The sequence below is a fragment of the Scomber scombrus genome, chromosome 11 (assembly GCF_963691925.1).
Source record: "Scomber scombrus chromosome 11, fScoSco1.1, whole genome shotgun sequence".
NCBI classification, from domain to species: domain Eukaryota; kingdom Metazoa; phylum Chordata; class Actinopteri; order Scombriformes; family Scombridae; genus Scomber; species Scomber scombrus.
Window position 1 is genome coordinate 31,532,062 of NC_084980.1, and position 20,515 is coordinate 31,552,576.

At 42.2% G+C, this 20,515-nt stretch overlaps 1 protein-coding gene across 1 annotated transcript in view; it reads right to left on the reverse strand.

The window, feature by feature from the left end:
- The window catches only part of wdr33 (WD repeat domain 33), a 23,979-nt gene extending 3,928 nt beyond the window's left edge, over window positions 1–20,051 (reverse strand). The window contains exons 1-15 of the mRNA XM_062429569.1: window positions 19,893–20,051; window positions 14,084–14,302; window positions 13,880–13,948; window positions 12,948–13,052; window positions 12,576–12,671; window positions 11,284–11,435; window positions 5,166–5,263; window positions 4,623–4,749; window positions 4,332–4,486; window positions 4,149–4,227; window positions 3,862–3,972; window positions 3,674–3,768; window positions 2,130–2,353; window positions 1,228–1,380; window positions 1–817 (exon numbers count right to left, since the gene is read on the reverse strand). The exon at window positions 1–817 is cut by the window's left edge and continues 11 nt beyond it. Of these exons, the coding sequence (XP_062285553.1) occupies window positions 1–817; window positions 1,228–1,380; window positions 2,130–2,353; window positions 3,674–3,768; window positions 3,862–3,972; window positions 4,149–4,227; window positions 4,332–4,486; window positions 4,623–4,749; window positions 5,166–5,263; window positions 11,284–11,435; window positions 12,576–12,671; window positions 12,948–13,052; window positions 13,880–13,948; window positions 14,084–14,287 (2,485 nt within the window). The 5' untranslated portion in view covers window positions 14,288–14,302; window positions 19,893–20,051. The remainder of the gene's footprint in view (window positions 818–1,227; window positions 1,381–2,129; window positions 2,354–3,673; window positions 3,769–3,861; window positions 3,973–4,148; window positions 4,228–4,331; window positions 4,487–4,622; window positions 4,750–5,165; window positions 5,264–11,283; window positions 11,436–12,575; window positions 12,672–12,947; window positions 13,053–13,879; window positions 13,949–14,083; window positions 14,303–19,892) is intronic.
- Between the last annotated feature and the right edge of the window lie 464 nt (window positions 20,052–20,515).

Consider the following 20,515-nt stretch of genomic DNA (forward strand, 5'->3'; position numbering starts at 1 on the left):
GGTACGGGGGCCCCTGCATGTTTCCATGGGGTCCTTGCATGTTTCCTGGAGGCCCCTGCATGTTACCAGGGGGCCCCTGCATGTTTCCATGCGGTCCTTGCATGTTTCCTGGAGGCCCCTGCATGTTACCAGGGGGCCCCTGCATGTTTCCATGGGGTCCCTGCATGTTACCATGGGGTCCTTGCATGTTACCAGGGGGCCCCTGCATGTTCCCTGGGTGTCCTTGCATGTTACCTGGGGGTCCCTGCATGTTTCCTGGAGGCCCGTGCATTCCTCCTGGGGGCCCCTGCATGTTGCCCATCCCATAGTTGCCATGTGTCCTGGGTGGGGGCCCCATCATCCCACCCTGCATAGGACCCTGGGGGCCCATCATATTCCCTTGAGGTGGCATCATGCCCCCCTGAGGTGGAGGCCCCTGAGGATCCCTGGGGCCCATTCCTCGAGGAGGGGGGCCCATCATCCCACCAGGTGGCCCCTGCATCCTGGGTCCGGGACCCATACCGTGAGGCCCTTGGGGGCCCATGTTCCTGGGAGGGCCAGGATGCCTCTGCATGTCTGGTGGTCCCATCATACCCTGAGGGGGCCCCTGGTGAGACTGGGGTCCAGAGGGAGGCCCCATCTGTCCAGGGGGCATGAAAGGAGGCTGCATGCCTCCGGGGCCCATGGGGGGCCCCATGTTGTTGGGCATCTGCTGAGGAGGCATGTTTGGGGGAAAACCTTGTTGGCCGGGGGGTCCCCCGGGGCCTCCAGGTCCAGTAAAGGGGGGCATAGGGCCTTGTCCCTGCGGGGGGCCCATGTTCCCGTCCATCTTCATCTGCTGAAGAAGCAAAGACAGAGAAGAGTGAGCGAAGGCAGTTAGTGGGGTAATTACCTCCAGCAGCAGAGGGCTGTGGGGTAGTTACAGGGGGCTGTGGGTAGTTATAGGGGGCTGTGGGGTAGTTACAGGGGGCTGTGGGTAGTTACAGAGGGCTGTGGGGTAGTTACAGAGGGCTGTGGGGTAGTTACAGGGGGCTGTGGGGTAGTTACTGAGGGCTGTGGGGTAGTTATAGGGGGCTGTGGGGTAGTTATAGGGGGCTGTGGAGTAGTTACAGGGGGATGTGGGGCAGTTAGTTGGGTAATTACCTCCAGCAGCAGGGGCAGTTAGTGGGGTAATTACCTCCAGCAGCAGGGGGCAGTTTATTGTGGTAATTACCTCCAGCAGCAGGGGGCAGTTAGTGGGGTAGTTACCTCCAGCAGCAGGGGGTTGGTGTACTGCAGAGCTGCCATCTCTTGCTCCATCTCCGCCTGACTTTTCTTCTTCATGTCGACTTTCTGCTCGACCTTCCGATCCTTCAGCTCGCTGCCAGGAGGCATCATGGGAACCTTGTTCTCCGCCCAGGCCTGCAGGGGGTAAGAGAGGTTAGGGGTATATCATTTATATCAGTTATAGGTTATACCCTAACCCAGGCCTGCAGGGGGTAAGAGAGGTTTGGGGGTATATCAGTTATAGTTTATAGAGTTAAAACCAGACGGGGAGCTCCGGTCCTCTGAAATGAGGCCAACCAGGAAGTAACTTAAAACTGCATTCTATCAAAAGGCCACCAGGGGGCGACCGTTTTGGTGTCAAAAGGACTTCCGTCTCTATACAAGTCAATGGAGAATTCACCAACTTCTCACTTGATTTCTAACATCAGTAAACGTTTTCAAAATGTGTTTATGGTCTCAATCGCTAGTTTAAAGCCTTCTTCAATGCAGTATGATGTTCATTTGGGACATTTTGGCCTCCCTGATTTTATATGTGACGATAAAGCAGGGTATGCATTAGGGCGTGGCTACGTGGTGATTGACAGGTTGATTGGTTCACAGGTTCAGGAGGGCGCCTCATGCTCCTCCTGATGCCCATATAAGTAGAATCCATGTTTTTATTTTTCCCAGCATGCACCGGAAATTTTCAAGATGGCGCTGCTCAGATCCGATACTATTGGCCTCCGAGCAGCAGTCCACAAACCAATGGGTGATGTCAAGGATGTTACGTCCATTTTATATACAGTCTATGGTTTATTCCCTAACCCAGGCCTGCAGGGGGACAGGGGTTAGGGTATAAACTATCATTTATATAACGTATAGTTCAGGGTTAGGGGAATCTGTACCTGTTGGAACTGGGCTGGGATCGGTTTGGCGTACGGAACTTTCTTCTGCGGGACTTTCTTGGAGTCTTTGCCCATGACCTCGTCCATTCCCCAGTCCAGACCCGGGATGGACATCTCCTCTGGAGCCGCTTCTTTACTGTTCTGCTCCAGCTCCATGGCCGCCTTCAGCTGCTCGGGGATCCCCATCCCAGGAATGGAGGCCAGACTGTTGGGCTCGATGTCGTCTGCAACACAAACATCAGCTGTTCAGTCACAGTAACGCCTTTAATAGCACAAACTCACATATGGTCATTGATATTTATCTTCATTGAAACTTAAATCAGATGGAAATTAATGGTCTTTAAAATAGTGAAGAATGTTAATAAAGAGTTGAGTAATAGTATTGAACCATATGAAGTATCGTCCATCAAGAGCAAAGTTCTGTAGGAAGGAAGTGAGATGAGGAGAGAAGTGAAGATGAACAGGACTCGTCTTTGTTTCACTCTGTTTTATGGATGATTTAACGTCTGTTCACTGTTTGCATCTCTGATCACATGCAGCCACTCTGACTGTCCTGAGGGGGGCGCCAGAGGAGCAGCTGTGTGACTGGAACACTTTAAATCTCAAAGTTACCAAACAGTAAAAACTCTGAGATCAGTAACCAGGTGAAGAACCTGAAGTTTTCTCCATGGTAACCAATGAGGACCGGGCCGCTGTGTTTGTCTCTTTAGACTCAGAGGAACCTCTCAGACCGATAGAGGAACCTCTCAGACCGATAGAGGAACCTCTGAACTTTCTCTAGACTCAGTGGAACCTCTCAGACTGATAGAGGAACCTCTCAGACCGATAGAGGAACCTCTGAACTTTCTCTAGACTCAGTGGAACCTCTCAGACTGATAGAGGAACCTCTCAGACCGATAGAGGAACCTCTGAACTCTCTCTAGACTCAGTGGAACCTCTCAGACTGATAGAGGAACTTCTCAGACCGATAGAGGAACCTCTGAACTCTCTCTAGACTCAGTGGAACCTCTCAGACTGATAGAGGAACCTCTCAGACCGATAGAGGAACCTCTGAACTTTCTCTAGACTCAGTGGAACCTCTCAGACTGATAGAGGAACCTCTCAGACCGATAGAGGAACCTCTGAACTCTCTCTAGACTCAGTGGAACCTCTCAGACTGATAGAGGAACTTCTCAGACCGATAGAGGAACCTCTGAACTCTCTCTAGACTCAGTGGAACCTCTCAGACCGATAGAGGAACCTCTCAGACCGATAGAGGAACCTCTGAACTCTCTCTAGACTCAGTGGAACCTTTCAGACCGATAGAGGAACCTCTGAACTCTCTCTAGACTCAGTGGAACCTCTCAGACCGATAGAGGAACCTCTGAACTCTCTCTAGACTCAGTGGAACCTCTCAGACCGATAGAGGAACCTCTCAGACCGATAGAGGAACCTCTCAGACCGATGGAGGAACCTCTGAACTTTCTCTAGACTCAGAGGAACCTCTCAGACCGATAGAGGAACCTCTCAGACCGATAGAGGAACCTCTGCAGCAGGTTTCTTACCGTACTCCACTCCGTCCTCTGACATCCCCGGCAGCAGGTTCAGGTTGTACCGGTCCCTCATCTTATCACCCGGACGGTTCCTGGTCCAGAATTTACTGAAAAACGCAGAAGAGTTGAAACACCTCAGACTGTGATACAGGTTATACATGTGTTATTATATGTTGTTATATTTCTATATGAGGAGGAACCTGGTGTGGTCGTTGGACCCGGAGCAGAGGATGTGACCCAGCGGATGCCAGGCCAGACTCCAGATCATCCCCTCATGAGCCATCTCCATCCCCCCCACCTCCTTCTCCACCCTGCAGGGAGACAAGCAGCAGTTACAGTTAATGCATCAATAATATATATAAATATTAACTCTGCTTCACTGATTCGTCTCAAACTCTCTGAATGAAGCTGAAAGTTCTGACCAACAACGATCATGTAAAGTATCATATATAAATGTATATTATATATAATGATATATAATTATTACCCAGTGTGCCAGAACAGCAGCGAGCCGTCGGATCCTCCGCTGGCAAACAGACCCTCGTGGACCGGATGCCACGCCACCGCTGAGGAAACACATTCATCTCTTTAATCATCTCTCAGTGTGAATACTCTGCACATGCATGAGTCCAGGTGTGAGACGGGTCACATGACGGGTCACATGACTCACCTGTGGCCTCCTTCTTGTGTCCTCTGAACACCTGCAGCTCCTCCTTCAGGTTCCTGATGTCAAACAGCTTACACAGGTGATCACGTGACGCCGTCAGCAGCCAATTACCATTCAGGTTCCACTTCACCTCCATCACTGTGTTCTTATGGGCGTGACTGAAGAGAGAGAGACCGGTAAATATGTACTGTAATATATTATAATATACTGTATTATATATATAATCATATATAAAGTGTGTGTGTGTGTGTGTGTGTGTGTGTGTGTGTGTGTGTGTGTGTGTGTTGGACTCACAGCGTCGCCAGGCTCTGTCCCGTCTTCGGGTCCCAGAACTTGATCGGCTGCTGACTGTCTTTACTGCCGGATACAACCAGACCTTTATAGGGATGCCAGTCCACACACTTCACATCAGCACCATGACCTAGAGAGACACACACACACACACACACAGACACACACAGAGAAACATTTAAATAAACCACAATCAAGTTTTACATTTATTTCACTTCGTTTTTTAAATATAGAACCTGTGTGTATTTATGTGTATATGTGTGTGTGTGTATATATGTGTGTGTATATATGTGTGTGTGTGTGTGTATATATGTGTATATGTGTGTGTATATATGATAGTGTGTATATGTGTGTGTGTGTGTCTCTCTCTTTGTGTGTGTATATGTGTGTGTGTGTATATGTGTGTGTATATATGTGTGTGTGTGTGTATATATGTGTATATGTGTGTGTATATATGATAGTGTGTATATGTGTGTGTGTGTGTCTCTCTCTTTGTGTGTGTATATGTGTGTGTGTGTGTGTGTATATGTGTGTGTGACCTCTGACCTCTGAGGATCCTCTCCTCGTGGCAGCGCATGAAGTCCCAGATCCTCACGGTTCCGTCGTCTGAACAGGTGGCGAATTTATTATCTGTGGGAGAAAAACTGCAGAAGAAGAAAAAGATTCATTAAAGCTTCGAGTTTTTATTCAGTGAATTTATTTCATTATAAACGTTCAATGTTTATTATAATGTTTAATGAGCTGCGACATTAAACTGATGTTAAATTAAACAATCATTTTAATATTTAATTATAATTAACATTCATTTGATAGAAAGTTCATTCAGATGATTATTTACAGATTTTGGGTTAAAATCTGATATTTTAAACACATTTGTTAAATTGAATCTGACATTTATAAAGTGAAGCTTCTGTCACAGTGGATCAATAACTGATCAATAACTGATCAATAATCTGATCAATAACTGATCAATAACTGATCAATAAAGGATCAATATAAGATCAATAACTGATCAATAACTGATCAATAATCTGATCAATAACATCAGAAGCTGATTATAACCATGAATGTCTCCCCCTGTTGGACGCTCGCTGGCAGCACAACAAACAGCTGCAGTCTGATTAACATAAAAACAATAACTTTATTATTAATTTGTTTTTATTTAATTTTCAGTTTGACTTTTTTTTCTTTTATGAAACATTTTCAACAAACCTGAAAAATAACTCGGCTATAAAATGTTTAAACATTTTATTACTTTTATTTATTTTAGTTTTTTGTGTTAATATTTTATTAATGATGCATCTTCATCATCATCATCGTCATCTTCATCATCATAAACAATATGTTAAAGGGTCAAAGGTCACACAGGCTTACAGCTTGTTTATTCACCTGTGATGTCATACTAACAGCTGATTACTGTTGTTGCTTCTTATTGAAATAAATAATATAAAAATAAACTATTAATATATTTATTAGTTATTTTGATGTTTGTTAAAGTTCAGTAAATCTGATTTAAATATTATATTAATAATAATCAACGATTTTTACATCATGATGTTCAAACTGTTTGTTTACACTACTTTATATCCAGTTAGCTAGTTTAGTCCAGTGGTTCCCAACCTAGGGCTGGGGCCCCTCCAAAGGGTCAGCAGATACATGTGTTTTCAGTGTTTGGACTTTTTCTCTAAACTTTGATTTCTGCTGAAATATTGAATCATTTGAACATTTATTGAGAGGAGCTGTTAACAACTCATAGACATCTGAGATGTGAGCCGACTACACACCAAGTACCTCAAACTGTACTACAGTAAAGTACTAGTACCTCTAACTGTACTACAGTAAAGTACAAGTACCTCAAACTGTACTACAGTAAAGTACAAGTACCTCAAACTGTACTACAGTAAAGTACAAGTACCTCAAACTGTACTACAGTAAAGTACTAGTACCTCAAACTGTACTACAGTAAAGTACAAGTACCTCAAACTGTACTACAGCAAAGTACAAGTACCTCAAACTGTACTACAGTAAAGTACAAGTACCTCAAACTGTACTACAGCAAAGTACAAGTACCTCAAACTGTACTACAGTAAAGTACCTCAAACTGTACTACAGTAAAGTACTAGTACCTCAAACTGTACTACAGTAAAGTACAAGTACCTCAAACTGTACTACAGTAAAGTACAAGTACCTCAAACTGTACTACAGTAAAGTACAAGTACCTCAAACTGTACTACAGTAAAGTACCTCAAACTGTACTACAGTAAAGTACAAGTACCTCAAACTATACTACAGTAAAGTACTAGTACCTCAAACTGTACTACAGTAAAGTACAAGTACCTCAAACTATACTACAGTAAAGTACAAGTACCTCTAACTGTACTACAGTAAAGTACAAGTACCTCAAACTGTACTACAATAAAGTACAAGTACCTCAAACTGTACTACAGTAAAGTACCTCAAACTGTACTACAGTAAAGTACAAGTACCTCTAACTGTACTACAGTAAAGTACAAGTACCTCAAACTGTACTACAGTAAAGTACAAGTACCTCAAACTGTACTACAGTAAAGTACTAGTACCTCTAACTGTACTACAGTAAAGTACAAGTACCTCAAACTGTACTACAGTAAAGTACCTCAAACTGTACTACAGTAAAGTACAAGTACCTCAAACTGGGAAGGTCTCAGATGTATCTCAGGTGTGTATCAGGTGTGTATCTCAGGTGTGTGTATCAGGTGTGTGTATCTCAGGTGTGTATCTGAGGTGTGTGTATCAGGTGTGTGTGTATCTCAGGTGTGTATCTCAGGTGTGAGAGTATCAGGTGTGTATATCAGGTGTGTGTATCTGAGGTGTGTGTATCAGGTGTGTATCTCAGGTGTGTATCAGGTGTGTGTATCTCAGGTGTGTATCTCAGGTGTGAGAGTATCAGGTGTGTATATCAGGTGTGTATATCAGGTGTGTATCAGGTGTGTGTGTATCTCAGGTGTGAGAGTATCAGGTGTGTATCTCAGGTGTGTATCAGGTGTGTATCTCAGGTGTGTGTATCTCAGGTGTGTATCAGGTGTGTATCTCAGGTGTGTATCAGGTGTGTGTGTATCTCAGGTGTGAGAGTATCAGGTGTGTATCTCAGGTGTGAGAGTATTTACAGGTACAGCTGCTCTCAGACTGCAGTGATGATGTAATGATGTCATCGAGTGGATTCAATCATTGACCTCTTAATGACACCAGTAAAGTTTAAAGGTTTTGTTTCCATGGCAACACTTCCTGCTGGTTAAACAGGTTTAGTCTACTCTGATACCTGATGATGGTAAAGTGAATATGATCTGCGTCTGGGTTATTGATCGATCGATTGATCAGCTGTGACTCTGAGCTGTGAACATTTATTGATAAATATCAATCTGTTGATTATTTCCATTAATTGATTAGTCGTTTGATCCATAAACAAAAATCACAAATGGTGAAAAATGTGAATCAGTGTTTCTGAAAGACGCCTCAGATATGAAATATCTCTGTTTATAAAAGATGTTCAGTTTACTGTCAGAGTACAATCTTCATCATCTTCATCATCATCATCACTGACAGTACATTTTAATAACGTTCATGTTTCCAAACATACAGAAACACAATAAATATAAATATCAAAATCACATTAAAATGACCTGACAGCGCTCTGTTGGTGGTTGTCATGGTAACAGCAGCCCAAGTTTTACGGTCATAAACATCTGAGAAAACTAGACTGGTTTAAACTGTCAGATTCAACCTGCAGCTGTTCTGTCTCCAGATCAACATCTAACCCACCTAACACACCTCAAACATCTAAAACATAATGACAGAAACACATTGAACATGTTTAACTGTAAATCTGAACAGCAGCTGTTTGTTTTATTCTGAGTGAGAATCAGCCTGGATTAGTATTTACCTTCATAATAATAAATAATCTCATATATAATATGAACGGGAGGCTCAGGAACAACTTAAAGCAGAATATTCACATTAAAGGAAAATGAATCCTGATCAATGATCAATGGGAACATTTAGAGCAGCTGTGTGTCAATCAATAACCAGGAAGTGACGAGCAGGAAACACACACGGTCATATTTAAATAAACAAAGCTGCTGAACTAACAATTAAATCTATATCAGCCACAATATGATTCATGTTAAAGTATTAATATCCAGCTGTGGTTCAGTAGATGTTAGAACCAGGTGGGGAGTTCTGGTCCTCTGTAATGATGCCAACCAGGAAGTAACTTAAAACTGCATTCTATCAAAAGGCCACCAGGGGGCGACCGTTTTGGTGTCAAAAGGACTTCCGTCTCTATACAAGTCAATGGAGAATTCACCAACTTCTCACTTGATTTCTAACCTCAGTAAACGTTTTCAAAATGTGTTTATGGTCTCAATCGCTAGTTTAAAGCCTTCTTCAATGCAGTATGATGTTCATTTGGGACATTTTGGCCTCCCTGATTTTATATGTGACGATAAAGCAGGGTATGCATTAGGGCGTGGCTACGTGGTGATTGACAGGTTGATTGGTTCACAGGTTTCATTACTGATATCACAGCTGATAATGGAGCTTTTCCATTATACAGTTCCAGCCTATACTGGACTCTACTGGGTTTTGGTACCAGGTGGTCGTCATAGCAACGCGACACAAACACATAAACAATGGAGGACATGGAGGCGATGGTGTACTTGCTGCTGTATGAGACTTTCTGTCTCACACAAAGCAAGAGAAGAGAAACGCTGTTGTTGGTATTTAAAAATGCCGGGTTTGATTCTTGTGTGGGACGGCTCATGACTCTTCCAGTGACTCTCTGACCAATCAGAGGCCGGCAGTCTGATGACGTCACATTTAGTATCGGAAAAAAAGTAGAAACTAAAAAAGCAGCAGGTAGCAGGTACTAAAAAAGCAGCAGGTAGCAGGTAGCAGGTACTATCCCTGATGCTAAAAACCAAGTGGAGCTAGAACTGTATAAAAGAAAAGCTCCACACAGCCGATATCAGACTCATTAAGTTTAGTTTCAGTGAAGCTTAAATATTAAACAGAAACTCAAACTGTCTCCCTCCCTCTCTCGGTCTCTCTCTTCCTCCCTGTTTCTCTCTCTCTCTCTCGTTCTCTCTCTCTCCGTCTCTCTCCCTCCCTCTCTTCCTCCCTCTCTCTTTATCTTCTTCCAGTTCAGTTTTAAGAAACAGAAACTCAACATTTCTGAATATTGATGAGCAGGGTTAGGGTTATAATGAGCAGAAAAGTTTTCCGATAATGAAGCTGATCAGATATATTGATCTAATGAACCGAGGTGATCAGAGAGAAGCACAGTCCCCTGACAGAGGAACACATTCAGTTTAACTATTGATCCCTGATCAATACGTTTCTATTGATCTGTGATCAGGAAAACACTGAGGCCAGTTTAAAGCTTTGATCAGAGACTCGATCAGAACACATCACTCAAAATCAATACATGGACAGTTAGCAGCTGTTCTGTGATCAGCTCTATTGATCAGCTCCATCCTCTGCTGTGTCATCAATCAACCTGCCGATCACTTTCTTTCCATTAACGAGGAGTCATCAGCTGGAACTATTGATCAATTATGTAAATACTTCAAAATTAATAAACAACTAATCGGCTGATCAGACGGATCAATAACTTACAGCTGCAGCGATTAGCTCGTTAACCTGCTGACAGAAAATCAATCAAATATTCAGATAATCGATTGTTTCAATCAAAAAGCCAAAATAATGATTAATCAATAATCAGATCTGTCAGATAATCTTTAGTTTAATCTGCAGCTTCAGTGATTGGTTTCATTATTGATTACTGATCAATAACCTCCTCTATAAAATGCTGAAACAGTACGATGTCGTTACGATCAATTAACGAAGAAAAACATCAAAAACAAAAAAATCAATTATGAGATTTTGTTGATTGATCAATTAAAACTCATCAATACAAACATGATGTCACCAGTGATGTCATCAGAGTGCTAACAGAGCAGGTGAGGCTTTAGTGAGACTACCCAGGTGCATTATGGGACATGTAGAACTACCCAGGTGCATTATGGGACATGTAGGACTACCCAGGTGCATGATGGGACATGTAGGACTACCCAGGTGCATGATGGGACATGTAGAACTACCCAGGTGCATGATGGGAAATGTAGGACTACCCAGGTGCATGATGGGACATGTAGGACTACCCAGGTGCATGATGGGACATGTAGGATGCTGTGAGTTAACAGGAAGTAGTTTCTAGGTCATGTGATCACCGCTCTGTGCTTCAGGTGTTCAGGATCAGGTGTTGAATTCAAACCTTTATTTAAACATCTACTTTATTCACTTTATTGATCCCCTGCTAAAACTTTATTGGTTCAAAGTCAAACCCTGGAGCTTTATTGATTTATTGGTTCTTATTATCACCACTGGGCCTCGCTTGGCCTTTAAATAAATTATTGATCACTTTATTCAACACAATCAACCGTTTTCTGTACACAGGAACAAACTCAACAACAGATCACTGCAGTGTTGCAACAGCACACACGTACATCTGTCATCAATCGACCGCGGCGGCGACACGCGGCGGCGCGTCAAACGGCGCCCCCGCGTGGCCGACGGCGAGCGGCAGACACCGGGGTGAACTACAGAAAAGTTTAGATTGGGTATAAACCTGGCTTCTCTAATGGCCTCCTTGTGAGCCTGGAACATCTTGACGTTGTTCATGTTGGACTGCCAGTACTTCACGTAGCCGCCGTGGTCCGCCGTTAGCATCCACATGTCGTTATGAGACCACGTCATCGCCCGCACAGGGCTGTCGTGGGCCTGGGGGGGGGGGGGGGGGGGGGGGGCAGAGGGGGGAGAAGGTTAGCTTTGCTTTATTCACTGGCTACAACACTTTAACAGTTAACGCCGTCCATGAGACAACTATAAATATACAGTTCTATTTTTATCGTTATAGTTGTCGTTAGTTATAGTTATTGTTATATTTATCGGTTTCGTTACAGTTATCGGTATCGTTACAGTTATCGGTATCGTACAGTTATCGGTTTCGTTGCAGTTATCGGTACCGTTACAGTTATCGTTATATTTATCGGTATCGTTACAGTTATATTTATCGGTATTGTTACAGTTATCGGTACCGTTACAGTTATCGTTATATTTATCGGTATCGTACAGTTATCGGTATTGTAACAGTTATCAGTATCGTTACAGTTATCGTATCGTACAGTTATCGGTATAGTTACAGTTATCGGTATCGTACAGTTATCGGTATCGTTATATTTATCGGTATCGTTAGAGTTATCGGTATCGTTACAGTTATCGTATCGTACAGTTATCGTATCGTACAGTTATCGGTATCGTTACAGTTATCGGTATTGTAACAGTTATCGATATCGTACAGTTATCGGTATCGTTACAGTTATCGGTATAGTTAGTTATCGGTATAGTTACAGTTATCGGTATAGTTACAGTTATCGGTATAGTTATATTTATCGGTATCGTTATATTTATAGTTATCGTTATAGTTAGTTATATTTATCGTATAGTTGGTTATATTTATATTTATAGCTATATTTATCGGTATAGTTACAGTTATCAGAAGTTAGTTATCGGTATCGTTATATTTATCGGTATCGTTACAGTTATCGGTATCGTTACAGTTATCGGTATCGTTACAGTTATCGGCTGCAGAAGAACGAATCTTCTGCAGCTGAAATGCGTGAACATAATCAGACTTCTTAAAACAGCACGTGATGATAAAGATAATCACTTTATTATTATTACTAATAATTATTAAAAAAGAGACTGAGGCTTTAACGTCTCTCACTTCCTGTCAGCTCCACTCAACAGCATCAAGCTTAGTTAGATGATGTTTGTACCATGAAGATCAAAACCGTCCGAGCTGCTGTGACTGACAGCTGAGACGATGATGAAGAGGATGAAGATGATGATGAAGCTCACCTGTAAAATGGTCTCAAAGTTGAAGGTGAGTCCGTTCCACAGAGTGAACTCTCCGCTGGAGGCTCCAGTGACCAGACGGCGGCCCTCAGGAGTCCACTGCAGAGAGAGAGAGACGATGAAGACCTCCTCCTCATCTTCATCATCTTAATAACTACACACTGATATTTAAATACTGATGGTAAAGGTTACAGCTCCCACTAAAACCAGCAGTCAGGCGTCATCATGCTGACGATTAAAAAAGATCCCTTCAAAATGCATATCGTCATAGTTACAGTACCAGCAGTCAGGTGTCCATATGAACAGTACTGTTTCAGCTGTTTTTCTTCTTCTATGGTTTTACATATTATCGTGTGTGATGTCACAGCGTCTTACCCTGATGACGAACACGGGACATTTGACTTTGTTTGTTGACGTCCGGACGAACTTTGTGGTGACGGCGTTCATCGGGTTGCTGGACATGCCGATGGGAGGAACCAGCTACACACACACACACACACACGTTCATTACATTTATGATTTAACACAAACATCGTAGTTTATCACACGACATCAAAGAAACTGATTGATACTGATCAGCTGATTCCTGTTGATCAGATCCAAATATTTATTTCAATCATCAGTTAATCAGAAAACTGACGATAAATATTCAGTTTATCCTTCGTGTCGTCCTCCCGTCTGTTTTAACTGTTCTTTCCTTCCATCTGTCCTTTCTCCATACCCTTTTCTTCCTTCCTTCCTCCCTCCCCCTTCTTTCTTTCCTCTGTCCTTCCTTCCTCCCTCCTACCTTCCTTCTTTCCTCACTCCCTCCTACCTTCCTTCTTCCTTCCTTCCTTCCTCCCTCCTTCCTTCCTCCCTACTTTCCTCCCTTCCTCCCCTTCATTTTTCCTTCCTCCCTCCTTTGCTTCCTTCCTCCCTCCCTCCCTCCCTACTTTCCTTCCTTCCTCCCTCCTTTTCTTCCTTCTTCCTCGAGCACAACAGGAGGGTTAACAAAAAACAGAAATATTTGGTAAAAAACTTTAATTATCAAAACTGGAGATCAATTATTTCCCTTTTAATAACTAATCAATGAGTCATAGATACATTTAATTAACTAATCAATGAGTCATAGATACATTTAATTAACTAATCAATGAGTCATAGATACATTTAGATAAATTGCTCCTGATGAATATTTCTCTGATTTATTTGGATGATTTTTAGCTGCAGCTTTTCAGCTGCGTCATTTCAGACGGTCAGTGAACGCCTCGTCCTTTATAATCAATAATCAATAGTCAATATGAACAGTGTGATTGATGATGACTCACATCGTTATAACATCCTGCGTCGGGCTGGATCGCTCTGAAGTCTCGCTGGTCTCGCTGCCAAAGACGATTCTGCAGAAACAAACATTTAATATTTAAACATTTTAATAAAGAGTCACATGGTCATTTAACCTGAAGGTGAGACAGGTGAGTATCTCCTGGTGTTAGTACAGTAAAGGTCAGAGGTGAGCCAGGTGAAACAGGTACCTGCAGGTATCTGATGACGGAGGGGTTGTAGTCGATGGTCTTGCGGTTGACGGCCTTCCTCATGCGCTTGCCATCGAAGGTGAGCTGCTGCATGGCCTGCTGCTGGGCGAAGTCCGGCCTCTTGTAGAACACCTGCCGCGGCGCCTGGTGCTGGAAGCGCGGCATGTGGAAGAAGCGCTGCGGCGATCCGATGTCCGTCGCCATGGTGACCAGCTAAACCTGCAGGAGGGCAGAACATGGGGTCAGAACTGTTGACCTTTGACCTCCGCTCTAAAATCAGAAAGAGGATGTTATGGATAAATGATTAGTTTTGTTGGTTCACACTGGTATCTGACCCAGTATGACCCAGTATGACCAGTCTGACCCAGTATGACCAGTATGACCAGTCTGACCAGTCTGACCAGTCTGACCCAGTCTGACCAGTCTGACCCAGTATGACCAGTATGACCAGTCTGACCAGTCTGACCAGTCTGACCCAGTCTGACCAGTCTGACCCAGTATGACCAGTATGACCAGTCTGACCAGTCTGACCAGTATGACCAGTCTGACCCAGTAACTACACATTTAAATCCATGTACTGATCCAGCAGCAGCACACTGAAGGTAAGTCTGAGTTAATGTGTACGTAGAAACTCTCACAAAGAATCCCAGTTAAATCCAGAGAGACACACACACAGAGACACACACAGACACACACACAGAAACACACACAGACACACACACAGAAACACACACAGAGACACACACACAGAGACACACACACAGAAACACACACAGAGACACACACAGAGACACACACAGAGACACACACAGAGACACACACAGAGACACACACAGAGACACACACACAGAGACACACACAGAGACACACACAGAGACACACACACAGAGAGACACACACACACAGACACACACACAAACACACACAGAGACACACACAGACACACACAGAGAGACACACACACACAGACACACACAGAGACACACACAGAGACACACACAGAAACACACACAGAAACACACACAGACACTTTCTAAAATAAAAAGAAGTAAAGTTCAAACAGGATCAGAACAGAAGGATCAAATATTATAAATATTATAAATATAAATATTATAAATAATATAAATAAAAATATAATAAATATAAATATTATAAATATAAATATTATAAATATTACACTCAGACATATCTGAAAACCTTTCGATGAATTGAGTGATATTCGTTCAAACTTGATCAACACATTTATTCTCAGTTACGACCAGAAACAGCTGACGGTCAATTAATTCATGATTAACATTAATTAATATTAATTTACATTAAGTTGTTCAAACTGATTTATAACAAACTAACAGCTGCTGAGCACATGATCACATCAGGGCAGCTAACCACTGTTTTAATCATCCATTATCTTTTAGATTAATCAATGACTCGAATAAAAAAGATGTAATTTCCATCCAGCATGTTACTGCTCGGACGTCCCGGAGCTGTTAAATATTAAATGATGAGTAATAATTAAATGTTGATGAAAGGCAGCTTTAAATAAACAAATGTTTGCTGTATAAAAGATATTTCTTGTAGTTTAAAGGACCTGAGCTGTCAGAACTATCAATAAATGATCAATAATAAGCTGTTGACAGTATTAAGGCTGATTTAGGATTCTGCATCGGAACGACGGCGTACCTAGCAGAGCTCTGTGCGTGGACGTGGACCCCTACGGACCCCTACCCTACCCGTCGCCTGACCTGCTCCTCCCCAGAAATGTAACTACGCGTCGAGGCAACGCAGACCGCATGGCTGTGATTGGTTTGCTTGGTAGCAACGTATTTCTGCCTGCCTCTGCCCCGCCATCGGATCAGGGAGGTAAACACAACGAAATGAACCAAGTAGAAAAGCGTCTCATTGAACAAGTTATACAACTCTCCATTGCCCCGTTATAAAGACTTACTGTGACCTTAAAGCCGGAAGCTAAACAAAGAATCAACCAGAGACACCGATAACCATCCAGGAAAGGAGCTCATCCCCCTGCCGCTCTGGCCGTGAATTACACCGCGACGAAACACGACGCAGAACTTGGAAAGGTAAACGACGGCGTTGGAACGATGCCGTAGCTACGCCGTCGCTCCGACGCAGAAGCATAAATCAGCCTTCAGTTTAAACATTCAGTGGAGCTTCTAGTATATCTTTTATTTATCATTGATGATGACATATTGGTAATAAACAACCTATTTAACACACGATGGATTAATGGATCATTAAAATAATGGTTGGTTGCAGCTTTATAACATTAACACTCTGCTTCCTGTTTGTTATCCTCAGTTTACTGTTAATGTTTCAGTGTAGGGTTTTAATGCTGCTTCATATCACATGATTTAATAATAATAATAAAACAACAGAACACAAACATGAACACTTGAAGAAAAACATTCAAACATGCACTGATGAAAATAAGTGATGTTACTTTCTACTCCACTACATTTAACAGCTTGATTTACTTTTCACATGAAGATCTGACATTAAATATATCTATTAAAGCTCATAAATCCCTCCGTACACCCAGAGAACCTAAATCCTCAGCAGCATGTTACTGTTTACACTACTTTATATCCAGTTAGCTAGTTTAGTCCAGTGGTTCCCAACCTAGGGGTGGGGTCCCTCCAAAGGGTCAGCAGGTACATGTAGTGGAGTAGAAAGTAGCATCACATGGAAATACTACAGTAAAGTACTAGTACCTCAAACTGCACTACAGTAAAGTACTAGTACCTCTAACTGTACTACAGTAAAGTACTAGTACCTCTAACTGTACTACAGTAAAGTACAAGTACCTCAAACTGTACTACAGTAAAGTACAAGTACCTCTAACTGTACTACAGTAAAGTACTAGTACCTCTAACTGTACTACAGTAAAGTACAAGTACCTCTAACTGTACTACAGTAAAGTACTAGTACCTCTAACTGTACTACAGTAAAGTACAAGTACCTCTAACTGTACTACAGTAAAGTACTAGTACCTCTAACTGTACTACAGTAAAGTACTAGTACCTCTAACTGTACTACAGTAAAGTACAAGTACCTCAAACTGTACTAAAGTAAAGTACAAGTACCTCAAACTGTACTACAGTAAAGTACTAGTACCTCTAACTGTACTACAGTAAAGTACTAGTACCTCAAACTGTACTACAGTAAAGTACAAGTACCTCTAACTGTACTACAGTAAAGTACTAGTACCTCTAACTGTACTACAGTAAAGTACAAGTACCTCTAACTGTACTACAGTAAAGTACTAGTACCTCTAACTGTACTACAGTAAAGTACAAGTACCTCTAACTGTACTACAGTAAAGTACTAGTACCTCTAACTGTACTACAGTAAAGTACTAGTACCTCTAACTGTACTACAGTAAAGTACTAGTACCTCTAACTGTACTACAGTAAAGTACTAGTACCTCTAACTGTACTACAGTAAAGTACTAGTACCTCTAACTGTACTACAGTAAAGTACAAGTACCTCAAACTGTACTAAAGTAAAGTACAAGTACCTCAAACTGTACTACAGTAAAGTACAAGTACCTCAAACTGTACTACAGTAAAGTACAAGTACCTCTAACTGTACTACAGTAAAGTACTAGTACCTCTAACTGTACTACAGTAAAGTACTAGTACCTCTAACTGTACTACAGTAAAGTACTAGTACCTCTAACTGTACTACAGTAAAGTACAAGTACCTCAAACTGTACTAAAGTAAAGTACAAGTACCTCAAACTGTACTACAGTAAAGTACAAGTACCTCAAACTGTACTACAGTAAAGTACTAGTACCTCTAACTGTACTACAGTAAAGTACTAGTACCTCTAACTGTACTACAGTAAAGTACTAGTACCTCTAACTGTACTACAGTAAAGTACAAGTACCTCAAACTGTACTACAGTAAAGTACTAGTACCTCTAACTGTACTACAGTAAAGTACAAGTACCTCAAACTGTACTACAGTAAAGTACTAGTACCTCTAACTGTACTAAAGTAAAGTACAAGTACCTCAAACTGTACTACAGTAAAGTACAAGTACCTCAAACTGTACTACAGTAAAGTACTAGTACCTCAAACTGTACTACAGTAAAGTACTAGTACCTCTAACTGTACTACAGTAAAGTACAAGTACCTCAAACTGTACTAAAGTAAAGTACAAGTACCTCAAACTGTACTACAGTAAAGTACAAGTACCTCAAACTGTACTACAGTAAAGTACAAGTACCTCAAACTGTACTACAGTAAAGTACTAGTACCTCTAACTGTACTAAAGTAAAGTACAAGTACCTCAAACTGTACTACAGTAAAGTACAAGTACCTCAAACTGTACTACAGTACAGTACCTCTGTCTAAACCATTAAATGTATTTTCCACCTGAATGTGAGCCAACAGCTGGTGAACCTTGTGTTCCCTTCTCCCCTTTAATAATAATAATAATAATAATAATAATAATAATAATAATAATAATAATGCTGGGTCAGGGCTCAGGTGATGCTCTCACCTGTCTTCTCTTTCTTAACGGAACCAAACTGACCGTAACATGAGGCTGCTAACACGGAGCCTGACGTTCATTATATTATTATTAATAGGATCAACTGTGATGTTACTGAGCAGTGATGTTACTGAGCAGTGATGTTACTGTGATGTTACTGAGCAGTGATGTTACTGTGTAGTGATGTTACTGAGCAGTGATGTTACTGAGCAGTGATGTTACTGAGCAGTGATGTTACTGTGTAGTGATGTTACTGAGCAGTGATGTTACTGAGCAGTGATGTTACTGAGATGTTACTGAGCAGTGATGTTACTGAACAGTGATGTTACTGAGCAGTGATGTTACTGAGCAGTGATGTTACTGTGTAGTGATGTTACTGAGCAGTGATGTTACTGTGTAGTGATGTTACTGAGCAGTGATGTTACTGAGCAGTGATGCTACTGAGCAGTGATGTTACTGAGCAGTGATGTTACTGTGTAGTTACTGAGCAGTGATGTTACTGAGCAGTGATGTTACTGAGCAGTGATGCTACTGAGCAGTGATGTTACTGAGCAGTGATGTTACTGTGTAGTTACTGAGCAGTGATGTTACTGAGCAGTGATGTTACTGAGCAGTGATGCTACTGAGCAGTGATGTTACTGTGTAGTGATGTTACTGAGCAGTGATGTTACTGTGTAGTGATGTTACTGAGCAGTGATGTTACTGAGCAGTGATGTTACTGAGCAGTGGTGTTACTGAGCAGTGATGTTACTGAGCAGTGATGTTACTGAGCAGTGATGTTACTGTGTAGTTACTGAGCAGTGATGTTACTGAGCAGTGATGTTACTGAGCAGTGATGTTACTGAGCAGTGATGTTACTGAGCAGTGATGTTACTGTGTAGTTACTGAGCAGTGATGTTACTGAGCAGTGATGTTACTGAGCAGTGATGTTACTGAGCAGTGATGTTACTGAGCAGTGATGTTACTGAGCAGTGATGTTACTGAGCAGTGATGTTACTGAGCAGTGATGTTACTGAGCAGCAGCAGCTCTTCTTCTCTCACAGCAGGTTTATTATTATAAACATTAACGTCTTTAACGACGTAAAGCTGCTAGCACGGTCAGCTAACGGCTAACCTCATAGTAATACGCTGCTGTCTGATGTAACCGGTGCTGATCCGGTACTTAGCCGGGTCTGATTCCGGTGTTTTGTTCTGGATGCTAACAGGATGCTGACAGAATACTAACGTGATGCTAGCGTTAGCCGCAGTTTAATGGCGGTCGGTTCAACAGAAGCTCTCTGCGGCTGTTACTCACCAACAGTCTCCGCTGTAGTTATGTGTTTGCGGGCATCAGCGGGTCAGGTTCCTCCGGGCAGCTCCTCTCCAAACTAACATGAGCAGCTCTCTCTGTATTCAGGCTGGGTATCAGCAGCTGTACTCAGTTAGCCGCCATGTTAGCCACACGACGCCTCTTCTTCTCGGCCCTGCCGCACAGCATGCCGGGACATCTTCCCAATGGGCGGGAGAATGCGCAGACACCGCGCAGGGCATCATGGGAAACTGAGTTCCTAACGTTAATCCCGAAAAATACAAAAGCATCCATCGCACACTCAGGACGGCTTATTAGGGTCATGTATTTATATAAATAAACTAACCTGGAGGAAGAGGTTGGTCTGTAAACGACCACGGAGGCTTCAGTTGTCTTTATCTCTGTTTTTACTTCACACCGTAAATAATACAACAATGATAAAGCCCGTTCAACTGCCCCGTTTTTACCGTAAACCACTTAGTACACGAGCAAGCGCATTTAACTACCGTATATGACACCGTCCACACTGAGAACGAGAACTATAAATATATAGTTTTAAATGTGGTTCTAATTCATGTGGATGGAGGAGTCCTCACCACAACTATAGTGATAAGGATAGAGGAGAACGA